The sequence below is a fragment of the Tetrao urogallus genome (genome assembly GCF_951394365.1).
Source record: "Tetrao urogallus genome assembly, chromosome: 6".
Taxonomy (NCBI): Eukaryota; Metazoa; Chordata; class Aves; order Galliformes; family Phasianidae; genus Tetrao; species Tetrao urogallus.
In genome coordinates this window covers 28,900,767-28,924,779 of record NC_136819.1, presented here as the reverse complement: position 1 = coordinate 28,924,779, position 24,013 = coordinate 28,900,767, and the positions used below count along the sequence as shown (strand labels likewise).

Below are 24,013 nucleotides of genomic sequence, written 5' to 3'. Positions count from 1 at the left end.
TTTACATGCCTGCCTTCAGGCACTGGGATAGCTGCAAGCTTGCAATTAATTTTCAGTGCCTTTGCTATCACATCCACACAATGGCATAAAATAGGCTTTCAGGCCTAAATTCAGCTAAAAGGTTGCCTTGTCAGTCTCTGAATTTCAATGTGTGCAGAATAATAAGCAATTTCAAATGATCCTTCTCACAAATGCCTATACACATAGTGAGTGCATGTGTGTTTAGATGCACAAACACAGCCAAGGGCCTCTGTACTGCACCACTGACTGCATCAGAGCTTGTACTGGTGAGGAAGAACTGTAACTGCTTAGTGCAAGCAGCACTCTGGCCCATTTCCTCTGCTCCTCCCTGAACATCTAAGAACCAGAGAAGAGTCAGGATGAAGATCTGTGTGCTCATGGAGCAGGCTAGGAGAAGTGCTGTGTCTGCATGTTTTACATGGGGCTTTAAAATCAGATTAATATCTAAGACAGACATGCCACACCCCTTTAAAAAGAGGTAGTTACTGCTATGTGGACATCCTCATAGAAGGACATTTTTTACTTAATTTGAACTCATGACAAATCCCCCATTGAGGTAGAACAGGTCATTTCCCCATGTGCTTTGTGTCAGTGGGTTGAGGACACTGAGGGCCTGGGACATGCCCCAGTGGGCTGCATGGCTCCCTCAGGTCACTTCAGGCAAATCTAGGAGGGTTTGCAACTCCTCTGCATGTGGCTTCTCAGCTACACGTTCTTGCTGTATGAACACCATCTCCTCAGGCCCGTTGGTGCTCTCCATTCCTCTGTATTAGATCTGAGCATTCTGTGATCCTCTGAGAAGCTCTTCCATGCTTTCTGTTTCATCATCTCGTCCTCACCCCTGCAATCCTCTTGCTGTATTGGTGCTGCTGTTACTGTGCCTGTTTCTTGTTCCCCATCCCCTATGCAGTTCAGCTGACCTGTCAGAATATACCCTTCTCCCCATTCCTGTCTGTCATGCCAGCCCTACAAACCCTAGCAAATTAGATCATCTACATATCTATTTCACATATTTATGAGTGAGATGCTAATCCCCACATAGTGGAAGGGTCATATGTACAAAAGGGGAAGCAAGGACAGCAATATTACAGGGAGAAGTGGGGGAAGGGAGGCAATGGTGAGGGAAGGGCAGATGTCAAGGATAGGAGTATTGGAAAAAAATGCATAAAAATGAAATGTATAAAGAAGAAAGCAGCAGACAGCAATCGTCACTGTGTCTTTTTCATACAGACACCCCTGGTTCTCTTTCACTGTGCCATTAGAGCTGCTCTGCCACACAGACCCACACTGCAGGGTGTCCTTGCAGAGCCCTTGCCTAACACCTGCCAATTCCTTGGCTCCCAGTGCAGCCACAAGCCACTGCCGGGCTCCCTGCAGGCATAGGATCCACAGCTCCATCTCCCATCTGTTCTTCCTGGAGTACAGAGCAGGTGAAATGGCTGTTGGAAACCATAGGCACCTCTTGGGCTGCAGGAGGGGTAAAACAGCAATTCTTAAAGAAATAGAAAGCTCCTCTATGATGGAGCTCCTTGCAGGAGGGACTGAATTTTACTGCCCTTTAAGTGAGTCTGCAGCCAGTGATCTGGGGATTTGACAGTTGGGTCTCAGTCATATTTAATATGATGCAGACAACAGATGCTTCAGGAAGATTATATTTCTTCATGTACATCAGGTCTCTGGGGAGATTACATGTTCAGGATCGAGGGCTTTAGGGGCAGCCCCAGAGGAGGATTTTTCTGTTTCCAGCAAAAATATCTGTAAGTACAGGGTGTTCTGCCAAGCCTTCTACATGGAGTCAGCAGGAAATGCTGCTCCTGAGGGAGATTTCACCTGCAGCTCTGGCAGAGATAGCATTTATTATAAACAGAGCAACTGATCAGGTATCCTACAGAGTGACAACACCTTGCAGCCTGAGCATCAGGGCTGATCCTGATCCGAGGAGCAGCATGATCAGGCTGCAGAGAGGTTATTTATGTAGGTAGAAACTGTCTCACTCTAAAGGCAGGCTGTAGCAGGCACTGTAAGATGCTGTGGCTTTGAACTGCAGATATCTTGGCCGAGGCAACCAGCTGTCCAGCACAGATTTTGGAGGGGAAATAATGATGCCCGAAGAGGCAACTAAAGTCTTCCCAGTGTCTTTGCAGTAGACACTGACAAGCCAGAGATGATCTATATCTCTAAGAAGCTTCACAAAGAGCTTGCCTCCCCCTCCTCCCAGTCCTGCACCACAGTTAATTGATCTGCTCCAGATATTGAGGGATTAAGGACTGAGCCAGCCCTACCAGAGGGGGAATTTCAGATTCCACATGTCCTAGAAACACAGGGAGCAAGTCCCTCCAAAAGCCACTCCTGGGAACACCCACAGCTATCAGTAACATCCAAGCACAGTGACAGGCGCCCTTCATCCCACAGCAGCTGCCATGTGCTATGGCCCACTGCCTTGCAGGGGAGTAAATTTAGCTTTGAAAAAGGATGGCTCAGGCTGTTTAGATATGTTTTCCTGGCTCCTAGCCCACTCCTTGCATGGTAGCAGCAGGACAGTGATACCTATCTTTGAGAGTTGGGGTACCAGGACATCCGTGTGACATCTTTAGGAACAAGGGATCTGCAGTCATTCACTGAGCTCTCCCAGTCAGCAAACCCAACATAAACATCACTTCTGGCCATGGTACTTGGATCCAGATCTGGCCCTTTTCAGTCTTGGGACAGAACGTGTTCCTGAGGGGTACACGTGGAACGGTTATTCAAAAGCAATATCATAATACCTTTCATTTTACTCATGTCATTACTTCTCCTACCTTGGTGTATTTGAGCACAGTCTTGCTCCTGCTGAACTTCCTTGGTGTCTACAGTTTTGCTCTTTTTTTTCCCCCTCCCTATTCTGAGCAGGCAGAAGGAGGAACAGTGGTGCTGATAAGCAGGTGGAGGTTGTAAAGGGGAGGAAAGATTGAAGGAATTCTTGTTCACCCTAAACTATTTTTTTTCATTTCTTCTAAAATAATGAATTTAATGTTATATGTTGCCTTAGATTTTTGACAGATTGCAGGAAAAGAGCCTATACGCTACACTAGGCATTTTTGGCAGATATGCAGGAAAGCTATCAAGATCAGCAGCTAACCCACAAAGCTTAATCTCCAGCCAAAAGCTTAATCCAACAGAAACCAAACATCTGCCCTTCTTGAGCATGCTGGGATGGAGACAGCAGCCTTGGCTTCTGGGGCTGCCCCAGAATTGTTCCTCTCCTGTCTGTCTGGCTGCAGAGCAGAGCACGTGTACTCACTTTGTGGATTAGGTAAGAGACGGTGATGTGGAGTGGCAGATGCCAGGCTCTCAGAAAAGCAGCCACAAAATCCCAGAATGAACCATGCATAAATAGATTGAGTACAATAACAGTACCTCTCCCTTGCCCTGTAAAACCTTATGCTATTTCTGTCTTTCCTCTCCAAGAGTCTCTTTTCATATACAACAAATCAAGTCCATTATCCCAGAAAAAAAGAAAAAAGAGTGTTCATGCTGCTTTTCTTTGCAGTATCTCATTTCTGACCTCTGCTGCTTTTTTTTTTTACTATTCTAGTCCTTATCATACAGAATGGGAAGCCCAAAGATTTTTCTTCACATCTGACGTTCATTCATCCTCACCACTTCTTTATCTCCCCATGAGATTAAAAGCAGGGAGAAAGAAACAGCAATAGTATTGTGGCCCATATTTTTATACCCAAAAGCCTGATTCTGTTCTTAGTCTCATTTTATCCTTGTGAAACTATTCATTTCACCGATGTAGTTCTGGATCCTTCCAATGTAAGATGGAAGTAGGTTGATATATTTAAAGCGTATTCATTTTAAATACAAAATCAAGAGTTAAGACAAACAAGTCTCATGCTCATCTGCCCTTTCCCTAGTCCTGATGACTGATGTATATTCCTGAGCTTATAATTCAAGCCAGATATATGAAAAGTGACCACAGATTTAGAGTGACTCAAGTTTTACCAGTTTGGGACATCTCTATCCCGATTTTCAGAAGGCTCCAGTTAAAATCATGGCAACTGTGTGCTCCTGTACACAGGGCAACTGTGTATTTCAAGTTGGAAGCACAAAAATCAAGACAGCTTGAATCAGAGGCTTTTAAAAATCCTTTGGCCTTGGTGTCTGAGTTGGTGGTAGATGCAAGCAGGTCCCAGTGCAAGCTGAATGAAAGCCAGATGAGTTAAACCTTTGGTTTAACTGTAAGGCCACTGGTCACACAGCCCAGGATTCACCTGTCCCCACTGGTGCCATGACATCACAGCTGTAATGAAAGTCAGACATGAATGCAGAATGGCTCCAGCTTCCATCATCTCAGGAGCACTTTCCTTGTGGTGCACCTTATTTGGCTGGGGTGGGAGTACTGTCATTTCAAGTTTTGATTCCTCTTGGACATGAAAACTCCAAAGACTTAGGAAAAATATGCCTTCAAATGCTGAAATAGATTGGGCTGACTGTGATGCTACTAGCAGATTTATAAGTCTACATTCGAAGGACCATCTAAAACAAAAGTTTAATTATCTAAGAATTAATAGGACCTTAATTCAGCAAAACAGTTACTCTTGAGTTCATCCTCTGCTGTACATATGTCCTATTTTACTTCAATTAAGTATATGCTTAATTTGCTACATCTTTCATTTAAATCACTGTCACATGCTGCAGTGATTTAAAAAATAGCTGTGACACTGTAAAATCAATTTGTTATGGGTAGTCACTGTAGGGGGATGATAATATGATCACAGTGATGGCATCATGCCCAAACAGTGAACAGCAGACATGCTTGCCTAGATGCTCTATAGTAGTTGAGTTTCGGGTAGTGCTGTCCTGGGGTGATACTCAAATTATTGCTGTGTGCTCATCCCAGTAAAATGGCTAAGAATTGCCATTATCCAAGGTAAAAAGTCAGCATAGAATTAATTTAATTTCTACTTTCCTCTGTAAATTCTTCTGTAATTATCCTTTAAGAAGTCTCTCATATCTGTTCCTCAGCACTGGTAAGACTCAGGACATGAGGTCCCTAGGTCCCTGGTTTGATCAAGTCTGCAAGTTCCTCAAAGGAAACAGTTGAGAGTGAGTGGCAAGGCATGAAGATGTCTCACTCCTTCAGGGCTAAGCAGAAAACTGTAAAGCACAAAGATGCTGAGAGGAGAAACTTACATCGGATTCCTCTGCCCAGGTTTGGCAGTTTCTTCTCTTCCATGCCACTCAGTCACCTTTGGAAGAAGTTCAGCAACATCTGAAGAGGATGGGAAAGCTAGGACCATGCATACATTTGGAGCAGTCTCCCGTCTAGTCCCAGCAAAGGGCTTTTAAAATGAGTACAATTAAAAGCATGCAAGAACCAGAACCAGACTGAAATGATTCATGGAATGAAGCACGGATTGCATCCTTTCCCTTGCTGGTTTTTGTGCTTGTTGTTTGAAATAAGATCTATATTAGGCTCAGTTCAGCTATCAGAGTTATCAGAGTTATTAATCTGTAACAGTGCAAAAGTGAAGGCTTCTCTTCCAAAAGCCAAAGCACTTTCACTACAATTGCTGATTTGGGATACGCTCCTTAGGCAGTGATCTGAACAAATATGTTCACACTGCTTTTTTTTTTTTTTTTTTTTTTTTTTTTACATTGTAGATGAATATTTTTTTCTTTTTTTTCCTTTTTTTCCCTTTTTTTCTTTTCATGGGCACCATTGTATTTGGCAGCTACACAAAGATGAGTGTCTGGAAGTTGATTTTCTCTGCTGCTGTTATCAGCAAAAGCTCCTCCCTCTGCAGTGCCCACCTGCTGCTGTTTGTTATTGCCACTGCAGATCTCTGTGGAAGGAGTGAGGTCAACCTGAAAGGAACATATGTCCTAACGGAGCCACAAAAGCTCTGCAGGTACTAATTGCAGTGTTGTCTGATTCTCTGTGTACAAGGGGTACATGGTGCCATTTCTCTGCTCATCCCCATGAAATGGTTGGATCATCTCAGTCTAATTGCTGCTACTCAATGGAGACTGGATGCTGTGAAGGATCACAGGGTGACTTGCTGGATGCACACATCTACAGAGAAGTCAACCAATCAAAGGAGAACCACTGAACTACTAAACACTACTGAATATCCTTCTGTATCTGGTCACTGTGAAACAAGTCTGCTTCATAGGACATAAACCCTATGTTCAAGTTTCTGAGTAATAGGAAATGTTGCACTTTTCTGTGGTTTAGCATAAAAAAGCTACAGTGGACACCAAAGGATTACCTTGGTTTTCTTTGTGCAATGCTCCTAAAGCTCTACTGCTGCAATATTTGTCATTTCTTAGCAACTCAGGGAAGGATGCAGGAAATGTTGTGGTATGAACAGCAAGGTTGGTAACTGCAGACATTGCAATTGCAGCAAGCGTAGTTCCTTAGTACATGGAACTTCAAGACAAGACAGTAAAAGGGGTGATGATAAGGCAGAGATAAAAGGGAGGATTGTCTTATGTAGGATAAATTGGGTTTAGCTATAAAGATAGCAACAACTTCACCTGGATTATTATTCTGCTGCTTTGTTAGTTCATAGATTTCTCATCCAATTTAAAAGGGAAATGTGAAAAGCCCAAAGACTTGAATGAATCCTGCTGTCCCTTAAACCAGAAAATGCTAAATGAAGTAGGAAGCTGATCTTGGAGAGCAATCTGCTTAGATGAGTACAATCTAAAAGTGGAATAATCCCTGAGGTCTCTCATTTTGCTTGCTATAATTTGGGCAGAAAGCAATCACGTGTGAATTTTTCAGAGCTATAATGCGCAGGTGGTTCTGTCCTTCTGCCTGCAGTGGCAGTGAAGGTGGCCGTTCTGCTGTTCAGCAAAAGGGTGGGAGGTACAGAAGCTCTTTCAAAAAGTCTACATTGCTGCTGAATATTTCTGAAACTGTTTTAGGATGATGGATAATTCTGAATACTTCCTCACAGTAGCATCTATGAAGAGGTAGAAATTGGAGAAATGTCTTCTGATTGTCCTGAGAGATAAGCTTCTTTTTCCTGTGTGTAAATGCGTATGGTTGGACAAGTCCTCACTAATACCTGAGGAGGATTCATTATAACTGGTTTTAATCCTTCCTGAGGCAGGAGGAAAAAGGTTAATTGCCTGGTGAGAGGCATTTAACTGGACTACAGACTGCTCAGAGCAATGGGGGAGGGAGGAATGGTCAGAATGGTCAGAATGGTCAGAATGAGAAGATGGGCTGATATTTCACAGCTCTATTGTTCTTAGTCTGCTTATTATAGCCACTGATAACACCAAGGTTGTGCTGAGCAGTTTGTAGAAACAATAGAAGGATGTTTTCCTTTCCCTCTGCTCCATCTCTGCAGCATATGCAGCTGGGAAAGTCTCAAGTGAGGTGAGGTGGCTTTGATAAAACTTTGCCAAAGTGTGTGTGGAAAACGAAGTGTTTTTAATCAGGGTGTGCCTCCTTGTGATATCACTTCAGTTCTCTCTTTCGAGATGAGTAGAACACCAGAGAGTTGGAAGTAAATCTCCATCTCCTTCAGGGAGACAGTAATGGACAGAATATTTCATTGGCGGTTCCTCTCTATGTCATTATTGAGAAACCTCTTGGGACATTAATATCGGGAAAGAGTGAGATGGTCTCATAACTGCTTTCCAGTCTCAAGAGCACATTAGTTGCTTTTAAGAATGTGCTAGGCATTAAGTAGATATCACCAAGAAATAAGAATACATTAGATTAATTAGGCACTATTCAGCAAACGTAAGGTAGGGAATTGCTCTGAATGTCTGAATTATTGCTGTGAGTCAGAGCTCTCACTGTATTCTCATGCACTGTACTTTGGTAGGGAGCTGTTTTCCTTTCACACAGGTAGTAGAGCACTGCCACTGCAGTTTTAAAGGAGCAACTGATAGTTGGAAAACTGTAATTAATCTGAAGAATATAGTCAATATCAGCAGGCTGATGCTGTTTTAGAAGTTAAGTGAATAATGTGAAACTTTCCAGCACGCAAAACTATTGTCTGAAGTTACTTATAAAAGTCTGTCTTAGGTTACATAAAGACTTTTTTTTTAATTATTATTTTTTAATTTTTTTATTTATTTTTTTGGTTTATTCTTTTCGAGGAAGGAAATATTTTGCCATTATCTTTTGGATTCTGGAGCATAGCAGAACCGCTTAACTCCTGAGCATTTATTTGGATAAGGATTGATAAGCATTTCTTTTCATTCTGTGTCCTTCAAATCAGGTTCTTGCCCCCTTTATTTAATTGTAATTTTATTGTTATTGCTGTGTTTGTTGATAGACCACTCTGGTTCTATGAATTTAATAGTTGCTGCTGTTACGCTTTCCCTTTCTGTAACATTCTTAGTCCACCGCTGCCAATTTAGTGGACCATCTTAAATCAGTGTGGTGAGGCTCAGTCTTACAAAGTAATCATCTTCTCTTAGCTTTTTTAATCCCTTCTTATTATGAGTTCCAGGGGCTGCTAAAGGCTTAGACTGGAGCTGTGCCACAACCAGCACATAATTCTGTTGGGCCAGCAGTGCTCACTGTGTTTACAGTCTAAATAGGTAAAACCAAAAATGAAAAAGAAAACAGATACCCTATCATTACAGAACTTGACCAAGGTCACAGAGCAGAGGCAGAGCTGTTAGTCGAGTGCCCCAATTCCCCAGTGACCAGCGATGCCCCTGCCAAACACACGAGTGTGATGGTCACTGCTCTGTTGCTGCTTGGGAGCTTTGATACATGTAGGTGCATACTTGTCTGAGTATCCTCAGGATGTGTAAGACTGAATTTCTCAAGTCCGATGGAGAAGACAACGCATGATTATTTCCCAGTAGATCTGGAGGTGTAGCAGAGCAGTCAAGAGTGGAACAGCTGTGACTCCATTGAGAAACATGACACAAAGAACTCACAAGAGAGACAATAGGGTGCCTAGGTTTTGCTTACAGATCCTCCAGAGGAGCTATATGGCGAGATGTGTTCTGGTTTAATACAGATATCTGTTTTTGTGGAAGACAGGAAGGAATCTGTAGCCCTTGTGGTAAATGGAAAGACCTGCTCCAACTGAGGGAGAACATCACCAAGGCAGTGTTACTTTTTCTTCCATCTCTGATATAGAGTTTGAGGGTCCCGATGGCATTAGTAACAAGCAGTAAATAAAGACCGCAGCAGAGTTATGCTGCAGTCACGGCCCCTCTTTCCACAGAAACGAACACGCAGCCACAGCCAGCCTTTCTTCTAGCACGCTTTTTTTATGCTGAATTGCGACTTCCCGTTTGGAAGCTAATTTTTACAGAGAGTGTCCAGCAGGAGGAGCTCTTTCTCCATTCCGCTTCTCCGCGCTCAGCCCGCTGCTCCCCGTACCCCGCGTTTCTTTGTGGGCTCTGGACTTCCCTGGGCGGCGAATCCAGGGGATCCGTCCAGGGTACGAACGAAACACCGATTCTAGGGAATCTCTGCTACTACCGCTACCGGGCGCACAGCCCACGGGCCGCTGCCCCAGCACTATCAGTCCCGACATGCCCCGCGCGCCGCCGGCCGTCAGGGCTGCGCGCCATCGCCGGGAGCGCAGCCAATGGCGTGCGCGGGCCTCGCCGGGCGGCTCCGCCTCAGCGCGGCAGCCGCGGGGGGACTTTGAAAAGTTGCGAGCCGGGGCCCGGTGCTGTCGGACGCCCCGGGGTTGTGGTGTGGTTACGTGCCGGCGCGGCTCGCTCCCGGCAGGGCCGACCCTCCGGTTGCCGCTGGAGCTCGGGTGTCGGAGGGCGTAAAGCCGCGTTCGGGCTCCAGATGAGGCGGTAGTTTCAGGCTCTCCTGCGGCACCCGTGTCGTTCGGTGTAAGTCCGTACCGCTCCGTATGCACTGTGGGTGTTTCTACCGGCCCGGGCGCCATCTGCGTGGCCGCTTGTTGCCCTCAAGCGGGGGCTGCGATGCACGGCTGGGTGCGGCCGTCCCGGTAAGGGCTGTTAGCGGGGCTCCCCCGGCACCCGGCCTTCCGCCTCTGCTCCGAAGGGGGCTGTGGAGGGCGGGCGCCTTGTCTCCATCTCGCGAACGAGCGAAGGTCTGCGCGTCTGCAAAGATGTAGGCGGTGCAGGCTGCTTAGAAAGCTTTTGGTTTCGCGTGAACTTCTGTGTGAACGAGTAGTAGGAATATCGCCTAATAAATGTGTGTAGGATGTACTTGAAAGCCTGCTGGCGGAGTTGAGTACAACCACGTGTGGCTCTGCTAGCAGGATGGTACAACTCTCCCCACAGAAAATGCACACGGCTGGGGGTTAGGGGGGCTTCACAGAGCAAACACAATCGCACGTTAGTCCTAAGGCTTATCCAAACTAAGCTACTCTTTAAAAAGAAGTCTCAAAACAATAAATAAACCTGAAGTGGCTTGTCTACACCACAATACCTCATTCCAGTGATGTCGGTTGTTTTGCTGGTTTTTTTTTCTTTGCTGTTTTTAATTCAGTGATATTTACATTGTAGTTCCAGTGTTCACAAACTTAGCTTTGACCTCTAGTTTCTTTTATGCCATTGGTTAAGTAGAAGAGCCCCCTTTTAAGCAGTATTTTCTATAAACTTACCTAGAAGGTTATGAAATGGCTCTGAACAGTTTGTCTGTCTTGAATCTTGCATGTTAAAGCGTGTTTCCAAACCTCGGGTTATTCTTTTGCCTGCATCCTTCCCATCTTTTGACATCTCTGTTGCATACCTGGTCACCACAAGCGTGTTGTATTTTAGCAGTTCTGGGTCTAAGTAAATCCTGTCATTATTGTTCAGTTTTAGCATCTTGGGAGAATCTTCTTTCCTTCTGGTGCCATTTAGCACAAGGAGTTCCTTTTCAACTCATTGCATTGCTGAGTGGTTTTGGGCTTGCTTCTTTCTCAGAAACCCATGTCATACAAGCAAGCACTGTGGTTTCTTTGTTCTTATTGCTGTGATCTCCTAATGATCAAATATTAGGAGATGTGATTAAACAGAACTGTTTTCTGTGTGGTAAGATTATTTCTTGTGACTTAGGCTTTCTATACATGTATATCTTCTTTCCTACTCTTTAGTGAGGAAAGGGTGTAATTGTTTGCATAGGCATGTTCCAAGCAGCCTTTAAAAACTGTTTTATTTGCCTTGTAGACCAAGTGAGTATGGCTGCTAAGAAGCTGAGAAGAGCAAAGTTGTCTCAGGAGCTGTGTGAAAGACTAAGCCGCTATCAGATCACTACCTGCCAGGTGAAAGGGTTACTCTATGGCTTTGGATTACTTTTATTAAATTTCTATGTTTAATTTACACGAAGCTATGCCATCTAATAAAATTTCTGGCTCAGTCTGCTTACCTTGTAAAAATGTTGCTTTAAGATGACGGATAGCTAAGGCATTTAAATGTTGGATATACTTAGTACCTTTCCTTCTGGAAAAAAAAAAAGATTATTTTAAGAGAGGTGTGTAGCTACTTCCCATATGAAGTCAGCCTGCATGATCCCTCTGCAAAAACACATGTACATTACATAATCTAGCATCTATGAATGTGTTATGAAGCTATTCTATCAGTTATGGGTTGATTCATCAATAAACTCAGAAGTTACTGTGTATGTTTCTTTAAAGAGAGGAGAGACTCTGTGCATTTCAACAGCATGTAAGGTAGATGCAAGATCTATTCCTAGAATTGCAACCTAAAAAATGCAATGCAATTTGAATGTTTTTGGGTAGACACCTAAGTGGGGGAAAAAAAGATGATAACTCATTAGAACTTCATCACGGTACTTGCATTTTTAGTTTATGCTGTGTCTTTTAAAATATAAATGCAATTTCTTCTGTGATAACCTTATGATCTTTGAGGTCCCTTCCAACCCAAACTGTTCTATGACTGTCTCTTATTGGCATAAGAGAAGGGTAAAAGAGGTATGAGAAAACACTACATAACGTGGCACAGTTGGTAAATCTGGCCTTTGGAATGTATCCTAGTAATGTATAAATTGTATTAGTTTAGTCCTTAGTCTTGATCTCCCAGTTAAGCTCTCTGAACTGTTTTATCTTCTTTCAGGACTTCTTATGTCTTTCACTCTTGGAGCTAATGAAAGTGACAGGACAGAGCTACAGAAATGTGCAGAAGCTTCTTCGGAAGGTCAGCCTAGCTTGTGCTCCCAAAATGCAGACAGTAAGTATGCTTGTGTTGGTTATATTTTTAACTTTTTGTTTGAGAAAAAACTAAACAGTTTTGCTTGTGTATTTATCGGAGAGTGGCTTTTAATCTAGCTTTGTGGTGTCTCAGTTTGATTGTATAATGAGATAATAGTTTTATGTCTAAATTTAGATCCATGAGTGACTTCAGTTTGAGACGGCAGCTTCTATTAGACATTTTAGCTTAAGGAGATTGTTTAGTCTTACAGAATTGGTCCTGAGTCCCATAGGGTAGTCTACCATTCTCTCTTACATTCCAGCGTATAAAAATTACTTCATTTAAAGGAAGCATTTACTAATAGAAGCATGGAATAAGAATTACTGAATGAAGTCTTAGAGTCTGTGTTATTCAGGAAAATGAGACTGGAAGATTGTTTCCATGGTTAATGTAGGAAAGAAAAAAAATACATATATATATATATATATAGCTTTGCAAATCCTTCTTCATCAGTGTCTATATTCACTCTTGAGTGCTTCAGAACATAAACTCTTAATGAGGTAAAATGTATTATTTGTTTTGGCATGTTCTGTGTCTTGAAAGCTATCTTATTGTATTTGTCTTTAATAGAATAACAGCATGTATGGAAGATTTTGGAGTATTATCTAATGTGCTCACTCATAAAATAAGGAAAAAACTGTAGTATGAGAAAGGAGAGTACTGTATAAAATTCAAGTTGTTCTACTCTGCTGGTAGAACTAGCTGAGAATTCTTCTGATGAATGCTGTAGAAAAATGGCTCACTCATTACTCAACAAGTGCGGACTAAAACATCTATGATTCAGTGGCATGGTGGTTTGTTGATGATTCCTGTGGAGATGCACCATAGTGCACTGTATTTCTAGCCGGCTGATGACATCATTGGGTTAAAACTGATGCTAGTATTTCTCTTGGGGATAGAGAAGCCTCTTGGAATTTTAGGGACTGAAAGCAAGCCTCACACAATAGGAGTACTTTTGAAACATTGTTACAAAACTTAATGTTTAATGTTGTGGTGAATGAGGCACAAGAAACAAACTTACTCTGTGAATTGTAAATAGGATATAAGTCTAAAGAAGGCTAATGGGATGGGGTAGGGAGGAGGACGCTGTAACTGAAAATTGGAATGGTTAGCTTACTTGCAAGTACTGAATCAATCTGGGCTGATGAAAGCAAATGTGAGAATTTCACAGCCTGAACCACTGATTGAGCACCTGGGGATAGGACCCCGTCAGCCCTGGGAGCACAGGTGAAGGCAATTCAGCTGTGTGACCAGAAGGGGTGGAGCCTGGCTGCACCTCTCTTAGACTCCATTTAAGGGCTGAGTGCCACAGGGGTAAGGATCTCTTTCTGGAGATCCCTCCTCTGTGGAGTCTTTCCTGTGAACCTATATCTTTGGATACAGGTGAGCATTCCTTCTCTGTTTGTTCCTTTTCCCATTTTCATCATGATAATCTTTCCAGCTGTAACACCATCAAAAAGATCATCTTATAACCTGTGTTTTTTTATTGTTGCTTTTTTTTTTTTTTTTCCCCTGTTGTAGGCTTATGAAATGAAAATGAGGAGGTCTGTCAATCCCTCTGTAGCCTTTTTACACACCTCGCTGCATAGTCTGGATAAAGTCTTGCATGGTGGAATACCTTGTGGATCCCTCACAGAGGTAACTTTTTAATGTATTTTAATGCAGTTGCACACCACACCTAAAAATCACAAGTCACTGGTTGGCCTGTCTTGTATCAGACCATTTAAACACACAATGAACAAACAATTTGCATGAGAAGCACTTTTCGGGGTATTTCTTCTGCAGCCTGTCAAGTAAGTAAGAAAATGGAAACAAATAGGTGATTTGGTGACTCTATTTTCCTATGAAAAAGATGCTAAATTTTCCCAGGAAGACAGGGAGAGTTGTTGTTTGGATTTTATGGTGAGAAGGGTACAGTGTGGTTTAGTGGTCAGAACATGAGGTGCTGAGTCAGAAGCCCATCTGTTTAGTACCTTCTTACTGATTTACTAAGTCTTCAGGTGTTGGGAAGGAGAAACGAGCAATTAAAACAAAAATGTGAAGGATACAGGAGTGGAAATCATAGATTTTTATGTATAAATGTAACTGATCTTTACAATAAATATGTAATGAGTAATTTTTTGAAAAGATGTTGCAATTAAGGCTTGTATCATATGTGTGTCTATTATGTAACACTACAAGTAGCATATTTACAGCTATTACTGTTGCTGCCTTTGAATGCAATGCTACTTTTTTTTTTTTGCTTGGCATTGTCTGTGTTTCATCTTCTAGTACTTGAAAGCTGTATGGCCTTGCTTGTACAGTTTCTATAATCCAGAAATGCAGAATTTACTTAAATGCTTGTAGGGGACATTGAGTTTTATAAAACTGGACCTGGTCTCTGGCTTAGGAAGTTTCTCAGCCACAGATGAAGGTAGAGAAATGTATTTTTTGGAGGAAGTATCTATGTATGCCCTGTTCTTACTGTGTTTTCTAGCTATTTGTTGTAGGCCTTTGTTAGAGACAGAATCCGGAGCTGGGTGGACATTGTTACTCTGCAGCGTGGTCATACTTGCCTTCTCGGAGTGGAGTTCTCAATAGACATGTCTCCTATGCTCTAAATTCAAATAGATTGAAATATCTTTTCCTTGAACACTTTAATAGTTTCTCTAAAGTGGTTTTCTTTGTCAAATTTCAACTTGGAAATTGCTGTGGCAGAGGAGTAGAAGTGAAAAGATATAAAAAAAAAAAAATACATTCTTTTTTCCATAATCAGAGTAGGTTGCTTTTGATCACGGAGTGAAATTGCCTACAAAATCTAATGGTGACTTCAAAAATGCTAGAATTTAAGCAGTGCTGAGTTTAAACTATGACAGTTGGTGCCAGAAGTTAGAAGGTTTTTTTTTTTTTTTTAAAAAAAAAAAAAGTATTTTGTTTTTCTCTTAAATACTAGCTTTGTAAATTGATTAAGGTACATGTTAGGGGTTTCTCTGCAAGTGAGAGGCAGGGAGCAATTCACTGCACAGACTCTGGTTTCTGTCATTTAAAATCTGATTCTGGAGTAAAAGCATTTTTGTGAAAGTCAGGAGATCAGAATTAGTTTCAAAGCTGGCAGCAACTGCAAGTATTTTTCAACGTGATTGTTAGATGAAATTGCATTAGGAAGCTATCAAATGTCAGTTGGTGCTGCTGTGATGCTTTGCAGTAGCTTGTGAACATTTCACAGGTTGTGTTCTGCTTGGACTCATGATTTTGGAGCTTCTGATTTGCACTTCTATAACTTCCTGGAGCGTAGCTGCCCAGCAGATTATCCTCTATTATTTTTGTTGTTAGGCAGATGTTCCATGTCTGAGAGAAGTTCTCTCCAAAAGTGTGTTGTGTGCAGCACTTAATTCCTGACTGATGTGGCTTAATCTTGCCTTCCTTTTACTTTACCCAGCAGTGAGGGTGGCTGGGAACTTTAAAACTTGGAATTTGAATGGTTGAGCCACAGAGTCGAGTTCTGGTGGTTTCTTCTAAGCCAAACCTACTCACTTTTTGAGTGCCAGAGGGATTTGATTTGCATTTCACTGTCTCGGATCACTTTTTCCCAAACCTCTTGTAGATTTTGAGTTGGAAATTAAATCATAACTGAAATTTTGTGGTTAAGCGTCAGAACTTGTGGCCAACTCCTCTGAGAGAAAATTAAAGTAATGACTTTGTGAATACTGAGGGTTTGATTCTTGGATAGCTGAAGGAGAATTAGCTCCTTGTGACTTTATCCAAGCCCTTCATGAGTGCCAGGGAAAATAATATATAACCTATTGAAAAACAAAGTGTGTTTTATTAGACAGAGGTAAATAAGCTGTTGTATTCTTCACATTTCTGCCTGGGTGTATTTTTGGTTTTCAAAATAAATTTAGAGTGTAGCAAACTGAGTAAGTTTTTTGCAGTCATTCACTTTAAATTAAACCAGAGGCAGCTTAGGTGTGTTTGTGGTGTTCTGTTTTGTTTTTTTTTAAGAATGAAGATTGTATTGATCAAAATGCTTGCTGAATTGATGGTAACCATAATAAAATGTGATATCTGTATGTAATTGTTTATTGTGGATTATTTTAAATCCCACACTAATGCACTTAAAAAGAATGATGATAAAAGATGAATCGTTTGGGGGAAATTCTCTATTGCTCCGCTGGATTGCTTTCTCATACTATCTATTACTGCCGTGCTCCCTGTCTTCCTTTGATCTGATGCACATATTCTCAGACGTGCTTACAGCATCTCTGCTGTGTTAATGAGCAGTGAAATAAATGTTGATTCTGAGGCACCTCCCGGGCAGGCCTCAAACTACAACCTGTCTGAGGTTTCCTCACAGCTGTCCAGATATTTTAATTCAGCACCTGGATTGATGCCCTTCTCTCATTCATTTCAAATCTTGTTAACTGGAAGCAGCTGGTGAGACTCCTTGGCTATTACAGTCTGAGAAATGTGTCTGGTTTCTTCAAATCTTATACACATTTTGGGGTCACGTGAAAATGTGGCAAATACTGTGGAGATGGTATCTTGTAATTTAAATCCGGTGGATGGATGACGGATAATTGCTTAAGTACAGCTCATTCCTGGTCTTTAATTCACCGAATGCAGTATGTGTTTCTAAACAAATGCTAATGCTTCTCTTGTGCTGAAGTTTGAAGTGGATTGACTGATATAACTTGGTTTTCAAGCCTTGTTTCAACTGAAAGCGATGCAAGAGATTTTAATTAAGAACAAAAATTTAGTTCCTATTCAACTATGCAGGTGCAGTCACTGGGACACCTAAAATCTTTCTGATGTGTGGTTCATAGTGCACGTTCAGACTACTTGGGATACAAGCTATTGTCTTTGTGATTTCCAGGTTAATCTTGATTTTTTAACAGAGGTAATCATAATAGCAAGTTGTACTTTGCATCTGTGGATTCAATGGCTTTTGACTGACTTAGAGCTGTAAAGGTAATTTGATGTCAAGTGAATGTCAGCTGTGTATCTTTTAATTGTGCTCTATTATAGAGGATAGCACAAGAGGAGGTAGAAGGTAACAGGATGGCTCTGGGGAAGATCTTGTGAGAAGAGGGGGGAGAAGACTTCAAATATGGGAGAACGAAGTAGGGAAAGAAGGATGGGAAAGAAAGTACAAGCAGAATGCTGCGTGTGAAGAGTTATTCTTCAGTGATGATGATTTTGACTGCAAGGCACAGATCCAAGGCTAACTCCAAGTTGCTCATTGTGGGCTGCATTTTATCTTTCTTGTGACTGTTGTCTTTGATACCTAGAGAAGCAGAAGAAGAGGCATTCTTGCTGATAGGCCTTTTTAAAAATTAGAGTTAGGGTGAAAGGGATGTGACATCTCTTGGTTATGATGTTACCAATCTTTTTTCTTCTAGTTAACAAGCCCACCGGGTTGTGGCAAAACTCAGTTTTGTATTACAATGAGTGTTCTGGCTACGCTGCCTGTAAGCATGGGAGGACTAGATGGGGCTGTTGTATACATTGACACAGAGTCTGCATTCAGTGCTGAAAGGTAAGATGCAAAACTGTAAAATACATACTTTGAACTTCTCTAGCACTTTTTATCTTGGAACCTTCATTTATTTTTCTGAGCATTTATAAAATAAATACTGTGGCTATTAAGCATTCATCTGATATGTGCAGTTACTCTGTAACTTATGAAATTGTTTGAATAGGATGGTTTGCTTACCTTCCTGATTTGCAAGGTGTTCCAGGTTCCCGCTGTGCAACAAGCTGGATAGCACTCCTTCTAATTTAAAAATGGTCTTAGCAGTCCCAAACTGAAACATTTTGCAGTTTAGTTTGTGAAATTAGCAAGATTTTTAAGGTGTAAAGGCCCAGCATTTTGAGCAGCAGTAATTTGTATGTTGTCTGTAATTTATGTATTTTTCTATTGCAAAAAAGCTGTAACATTGTAGGTGGTGTCTGTTGTTCAGCTTTGTCTGAACATGGGCACTGGAGCAGTAGATGGAATGGCCATGTGATTCTAGAAATCAAAATTGTTTTCATCAGTTTTGTAGTAGTTCAAGTCACCTCTTCCTACCTAGCTATTAACTGGAAATGCACCATACTTCTGTAGAAAGTCTGAAAATGCTTACTCTTCTAGCTATGCCTGTTGTCTGTGGGTAAAAACACAGGATTCAAGCTCCTGTGAACTAAAGCTGAGAGCAGCGATGGATTTTTCTATGCTGTGAATCTCTGCTCTTGTAGCAGAAAATGTTCTGTGCAGTTTTTAGTTTCATCGTGACAAATAGGATTTATCTTTTAAAGATCTTTGCACCTACATGGTACTGTGTAGATAATACTGGGATCACAGCAAAATTTGTGTGTCGCTGAAAGGCAATTTGTGTAATATTGTTTTCTTATATGTATGCCTGTTAGAAACTGTAATGAAGTTTCATTTCTTATGGACCACTGAATGACTTTCAAATTGAATGATTGTTACCCAAAAGGTTTACATAATTAATTGTGCAAGCATAAGGAAAAGATTCCGTCCTTGGAAGTTCAGGACAAGTTATATATATATAAAGTAATGTATTGTATGAGTTTCAAGTTACACTGAAAGTGCTTGTTCAGAACAGATATATTAACATTCAAGCCTAATTGTTTTAAAACTCAAAAAATTATTTAAGAGGTTGGTGTTTTTTTTTTTTTTTCCCGGAGTGGCTTTTATTGAAAGAGGCTTAAATAAAGATGTCTGTAGACATAACTTTCTGGTTATCCGCTAGGTGTCATTCTTCTCAAGCGTGTGGGCTGCAGAGTAAGGCAGCTTAAATTACAACTAAGTGTTTTTTGTTTCTGTTCTCAAATCTTCATATAGTTGGAAGGGGAAATGTACAGTGCTCTGGATTGTAACTATCAGTGTCTAAAATCTTGGATTCATCTGTAAGGACCTAGATAAAATTGCCTTGTGTTCACAGGTGTGGAACTTCTACTAATAGAAAATTAGCAGACATGATAAAATGTGTGCTTTTTGTGTCTTTGATTTTATGTACACAAGTTGATTGAAAATGTGGACCTCTCATCTCAACTTCTTGTGTAGACTCTGTGCATGGACTTATTATGTCTTTCCTAAATGTACCCTTGACTCTAGCATCACTGGGAGGAGAATCTAAATGTTCTGATTTCCAGTATTTCAGTCTGCTGCTCAAGTAAACTTCCCCTTTGAAAAAGATTTCCTGTACTACATGGTATCTACTTATCTGTCAGAGCTTTCATTTGTTTACTTTGTGAAAGCTTGATGTCTCATTACCTGCACATGATTTTTTTTTTTTTTAGTGTTATGCCTTTTGTATCTTTGATAGGTTGATAGAGATAGCAGGAAACAGATTCCCTACTTATTTTGACTCCGATGAAAAGCTATTTTGCATGACCCGTAGCATTCATCTGTATCGAGAGCTGACCTGTGACAGTGTACTGAAGAGGTATCCTTTTCTAGATCTTCAAGGGAATGGTGGGAATGGATTTTGGCTGGGTTGTCTATGATAATATATCAAAGTTCTATGAAGAGTAATTCATTACTTGGAAGCTTTTATGTTGGTAACAGTGTGGTCCCCAAAAAGGAAAATTGCTACTAAAAGACTGGCATTGCTTTTCTCATTTCGTAGTGCTCCACTAATCCGCTTGATGTTTTACAGTTTCTGAGAGAATTTCTATAGAATTTGAACATCATAAGCTTTTAAAGAGGAATGCTTGCCTGACAGATCTTGTCTTGGTTTCTGGAGATACCGTAGTGTTAAGAGTTATGTTTGCTGTGAAACAGAAAGGAGGTATTGGTCTTTCAGAAAGACCTGGACCACTCCAGCAGTTGAAGGAAGGAATTGCTTAGAAGTCATCATCCTGAAGGCAATGTTGTATTGTCGTCTTGTTAATTTATGTTGGTTTTTGAGCACATACTGTAATGAAAATGAAAGTTGAGCATCAGAATCTTCTTGTATATTTTGTTAGAGGGAGTATTGTGAGAATAGTTTCTTCTAGTAGGACTTTATCACAGAGGAACTATCAGCATATTACCAACATATTAAGTTTGACTTACCATCTTTGGCATATAGAAGCAGATCTGACTTTCTGCATATGTAGGCAGCAGTTATTTTGTTATTGGCAGTGGGATGCTGCTACTGTATGCGAAAGGCACTGTCTTAATTCTCACTTAACTTGCTGTTTGTGCCATTCAGAGTTTAGGGAGCAAAGTGTTGCTAAGCAGAGTGTCTTCCGAATCTCTCTTGGAGGGGCTTGCCCTGGGTTATGTGGCTGTTGGAGCCTGAGATTCCTTTCTAGACCTCTTCGATGTTTGCAGATGTTAGTGGGGGCAAGTTATGAGGGAGAAAGAACGGTTGACTTAAGATTATTAAAGAAAACCTTGCTTTTAAATAATTCCAGGATTATTAAACAGTTATATTGTATAAATGATGTTATTGATGGCTTAATTTTTTTTTTTTTTTTTTTTTTTTTTAGAATTAAGTCTTTAGAAGAAGAAATTATTTCAAAGAAGATTAAACTCATAATAATTGACTCTGTAGCTTCAGTTGTCAGAAAGGAATTTGACACAAAACTCCAAGGCAATCTGGCAGAGAGAAGTAACTTTTTGGCTAGAGGAGCATCACTGTTGAAGTATTTGGCAGAGGAGTTCTCAATACCAGTAAGTTCTTCCTTCTTAAGTTTCTGCTTATGGTTTCAAATAATAAAATGCAGGAAGAATGGAAATGACAAGATGGTGAAAGATAGGTAAAGCTCCTACTACAAATCTTCAGGCAGGTATCTGCTGAAAAACAGTACTGGAACAGGAAATAACTTGGTGTTGCTTGTATTGCCTTTTTCTCAATATTGACTTTAGTCTTCAAAATAGGCTTTACTGAATGTCTTTCCAGCTGTTGTTTTTCAGTGCTTTGTTGCTCAGTTTTCTTTTTAAATATCATGTTTTATTCTATTTGTATTAAATATTGTTTACCCTGATGGTTCCCATCCTTTGCCTCTTCTACTGAAGCTTATAGAATCTTAAAAGTCCTGATATCCTGAAGTTTTGCAACTGATAACACATGCCAGCTGATGTGGGAAGGAAAGTAACAACTCAACAAATCTGTGTGGATTTGCCCATAAACTGCTATGGAAGGATTTACTGTATCACAGACACAGTGAGAAGACTGATTAAATCATTAAAGAGCACATTAGAAGATGCAAGCTCCGTAAATGTAGGTGTCTCTTTGGGGCTGAGGTTTTTCTCTGTGATGTGATCTGTGGGTAATCAGAAGCAGCAGATGAAATGTGATTGAGATTCAGCTGTAGGAAATATTTCCTAGCATAAGTGAACTTCTTGTCAGAGAGTGTAAGAGAGAAAGTGTTGAGATCCTGATTTTAAACTGGTGAGGTCTCTTCCTTTTGCTGCTTTTGAGAAATATACATGTCAGAGTTGTGGAACTGACTTGGCTGAAGATGAATGGATTTCCTTCTGCCATGTAATTGATAAAGGTCTTTTTGTGGAGAGAATTAAACCCTGCTTAAGTTCCTTTAAGTTCTGATACAAAAGATAGTGTCCTAGTTAGAACAACTAATGAATATACTGCTTACAAGGCCAGGGAAGATGTGCCACATTAAGAGTGTACACTTCTGTATTTTGGGAAATAAGATGCGATCCTATGAAAAAGGAGATGGGTTTTATGAGTAGATATTGTTTTTATCTAATTTTTTTCTTTTGGAAACCCCTGTCCTCCTCACCTGCCTACCTCAATTGAAGTGGTAAAGCTGAGCTGGATTGCAGCCTCTTGATGCTTCAGGCTGCTGCTCTGCTTACATTCAAACAGTGTTAATATTTACAAAGGTCTTAGAATTGGACAACAGTAAGTAGTGTAAGACTGATTTTTATTTTATCCTACATAGAGAGGAAATGAAGGTTGAATGTTTAAAGGTTTCAGTTACATTAAATCTTGCCTGTTTGCTTCAGGACACTTGTAATGACTGGTGTGCTGATTCTCCTTGTTTCCCATTGTGAATGCTCTGGTAAGGAGTCTGGAAATCTTGGCCAAGAGTATGTGCTTCTGACCACAACTATCCTGTATTGCTCTATGAGATGTTTTACCTTTTGAGTAAAATCTTTAAAGTTCTGTGTACTGTTCTAGGAAGGCCTTGGCTCAAGATGGAGGTTACCACAAATGCAGGTCCCTAGGCAAGTGCTGAGTATGTGAAAGATGTGAAATGCAACAACAGTGTTATGTATCTGCAAGTGTTTGTACATATGTAGAAGTAAGTCTATCTTGTGCTAACCTCTGCTATTTCAGATCAGGGAGTATCTGAGGTTTTTACTGTAAACAGCTGTGGTGGAAATGTTCTCAGATGTTCTTCCATATCAGGAGGATTATAGATGTAAACTTGAGACTAAAAACATTAGGAAGGGTTGCAAAGTGATTTGGATCATTAATAAATTGGACATGTGAAATATGTGACACTTTATGGCGGTGCTAGTACACCTAAATATTGAGTTGAATGGCAAATAGTTGTCTGAATTGAAGGCTCTGAAAAAGATGTGGAGGTAATAAATGATAGGACTTGAGGTCAATTCTTTAGATTGATGAAAAATTGAGTAGGTGAGCCAGGGAATCTGAAAGGATGACAAATCAGGGTCCATAGACTAGCCTTGAAAGCATTGGGGATTAGGGGAGAGGAATTTCAGTAACAAAGATGTAAGAATCTTACTTTGTTTAGCTTGGCTAAGTGTTAAGGGTTTGTTTTCTGTAGTTAATATGTACTTGAGAAAATGTATTTGATAGAAAAAACCTTGTCAGCTGACAAAGGTATTCTACAGTTCTGTGGTTGGAAGCTGAATCAAGCAAGTTCAGAGTTCAAGAAAGGGATGTGTACTTCATAAAATAATTAATCACTGTAATATGTTACTAAACTGAAATAGGTTCTTGTCACCAAGTATTTTTAAGTGGATTTCCCCCTTCCCCATTTCCTAAAAAAGAAATTGATTTAGAAAGGCTTTGATTTGGGAAACCCTGTACTACCATGTTATGCTGGAATTCAAATGAGTTTTATGTAGTTCTTAATGTTGTAAATGCTCTAGCTAATAATGATTATGTACCCATGTTGGGCACGTGCTGTGTTTCATTAGCAAAAGTCAAGGGCATTCATAGGTTTTACTGAATTCAAAGGGACCTGTTTCATACCCAGGTAGCTTTATGTGTTATGAAGTATTCCGGGGGGGGGGGGGGGGGGGGGAATAAAAACCAAAACTGATGGTCGTCATTCAGTAATTTGTCTGCACTTCTGTTTTTGGTTTTTGAAATAGGAGTTTGGTTGTGAGCATGCTGAGGAAGGTTATTGTTACTAGTTGTTCCAAAAGCAGACTGTATTGTTGAGCAACATATAGGCTGCCACTGGGAAGTAATACTTCCCAAGTCCACTTGAAAATTTTAAATAATCTGTAGCAAATGAAATTCTAATTCACTTCAGAAAGTGCGGAAAAAATATTAAACATGTTAATTGAAAGGCTTTAGCACTGAACTAAACAAAATGAGAGTATTGTTGAGTGTGAATTTTTGCTTAGTGAGATTTCTTTTTTAATGCATAGACAGCATAAATAATTTCTTGAGAAATGAAATATGATGCCCTGTTTCCTGTTTTCATTCCTACTTCCTCTGAACATTGTAGTAAATTTGGTTCCATTCTAGGTGCTTTAAGTGGTGCCAGGATGAGAGGCAGCATGCAAGCAAGGTTTTGAGGGCTGCTGGGCTATTGACAGCCTGCCAGGAAGCTGTGCTGATGACTGAACAGTCACTGAGTCTATTCCCTGTGGGGGTTTATGTAGTGGTGTCCCTTTCCATCCTTCCCTGCACATTGCAAT

The 24,013-nt window shown here is 40.6% G+C and overlaps 1 protein-coding gene across 1 annotated transcript in view; it reads left to right on the top strand.

The window, feature by feature from the left end:
* Positions 1–11,144: 11,144 nt before the first annotated feature.
* The window catches only part of RAD51B (RAD51 paralog B), a gene marked incomplete at both ends in the record, with an annotated part of 343,098 nt that continues 330,229 nt past the window's right edge, over positions 11,145–24,013 (top strand). The window contains 6 exons of the mRNA XM_079537451.1: positions 11,145–11,228; positions 12,040–12,153; positions 13,696–13,812; positions 17,553–17,689; positions 19,482–19,601; positions 20,632–20,815. Coding sequence (XP_079393577.1) covers positions 11,145–11,228; positions 12,040–12,153; positions 13,696–13,812; positions 17,553–17,689; positions 19,482–19,601; positions 20,632–20,815 — 756 coding nt within the window. The remainder of the gene's footprint in view (positions 11,229–12,039; positions 12,154–13,695; positions 13,813–17,552; positions 17,690–19,481; positions 19,602–20,631; positions 20,816–24,013) is intronic.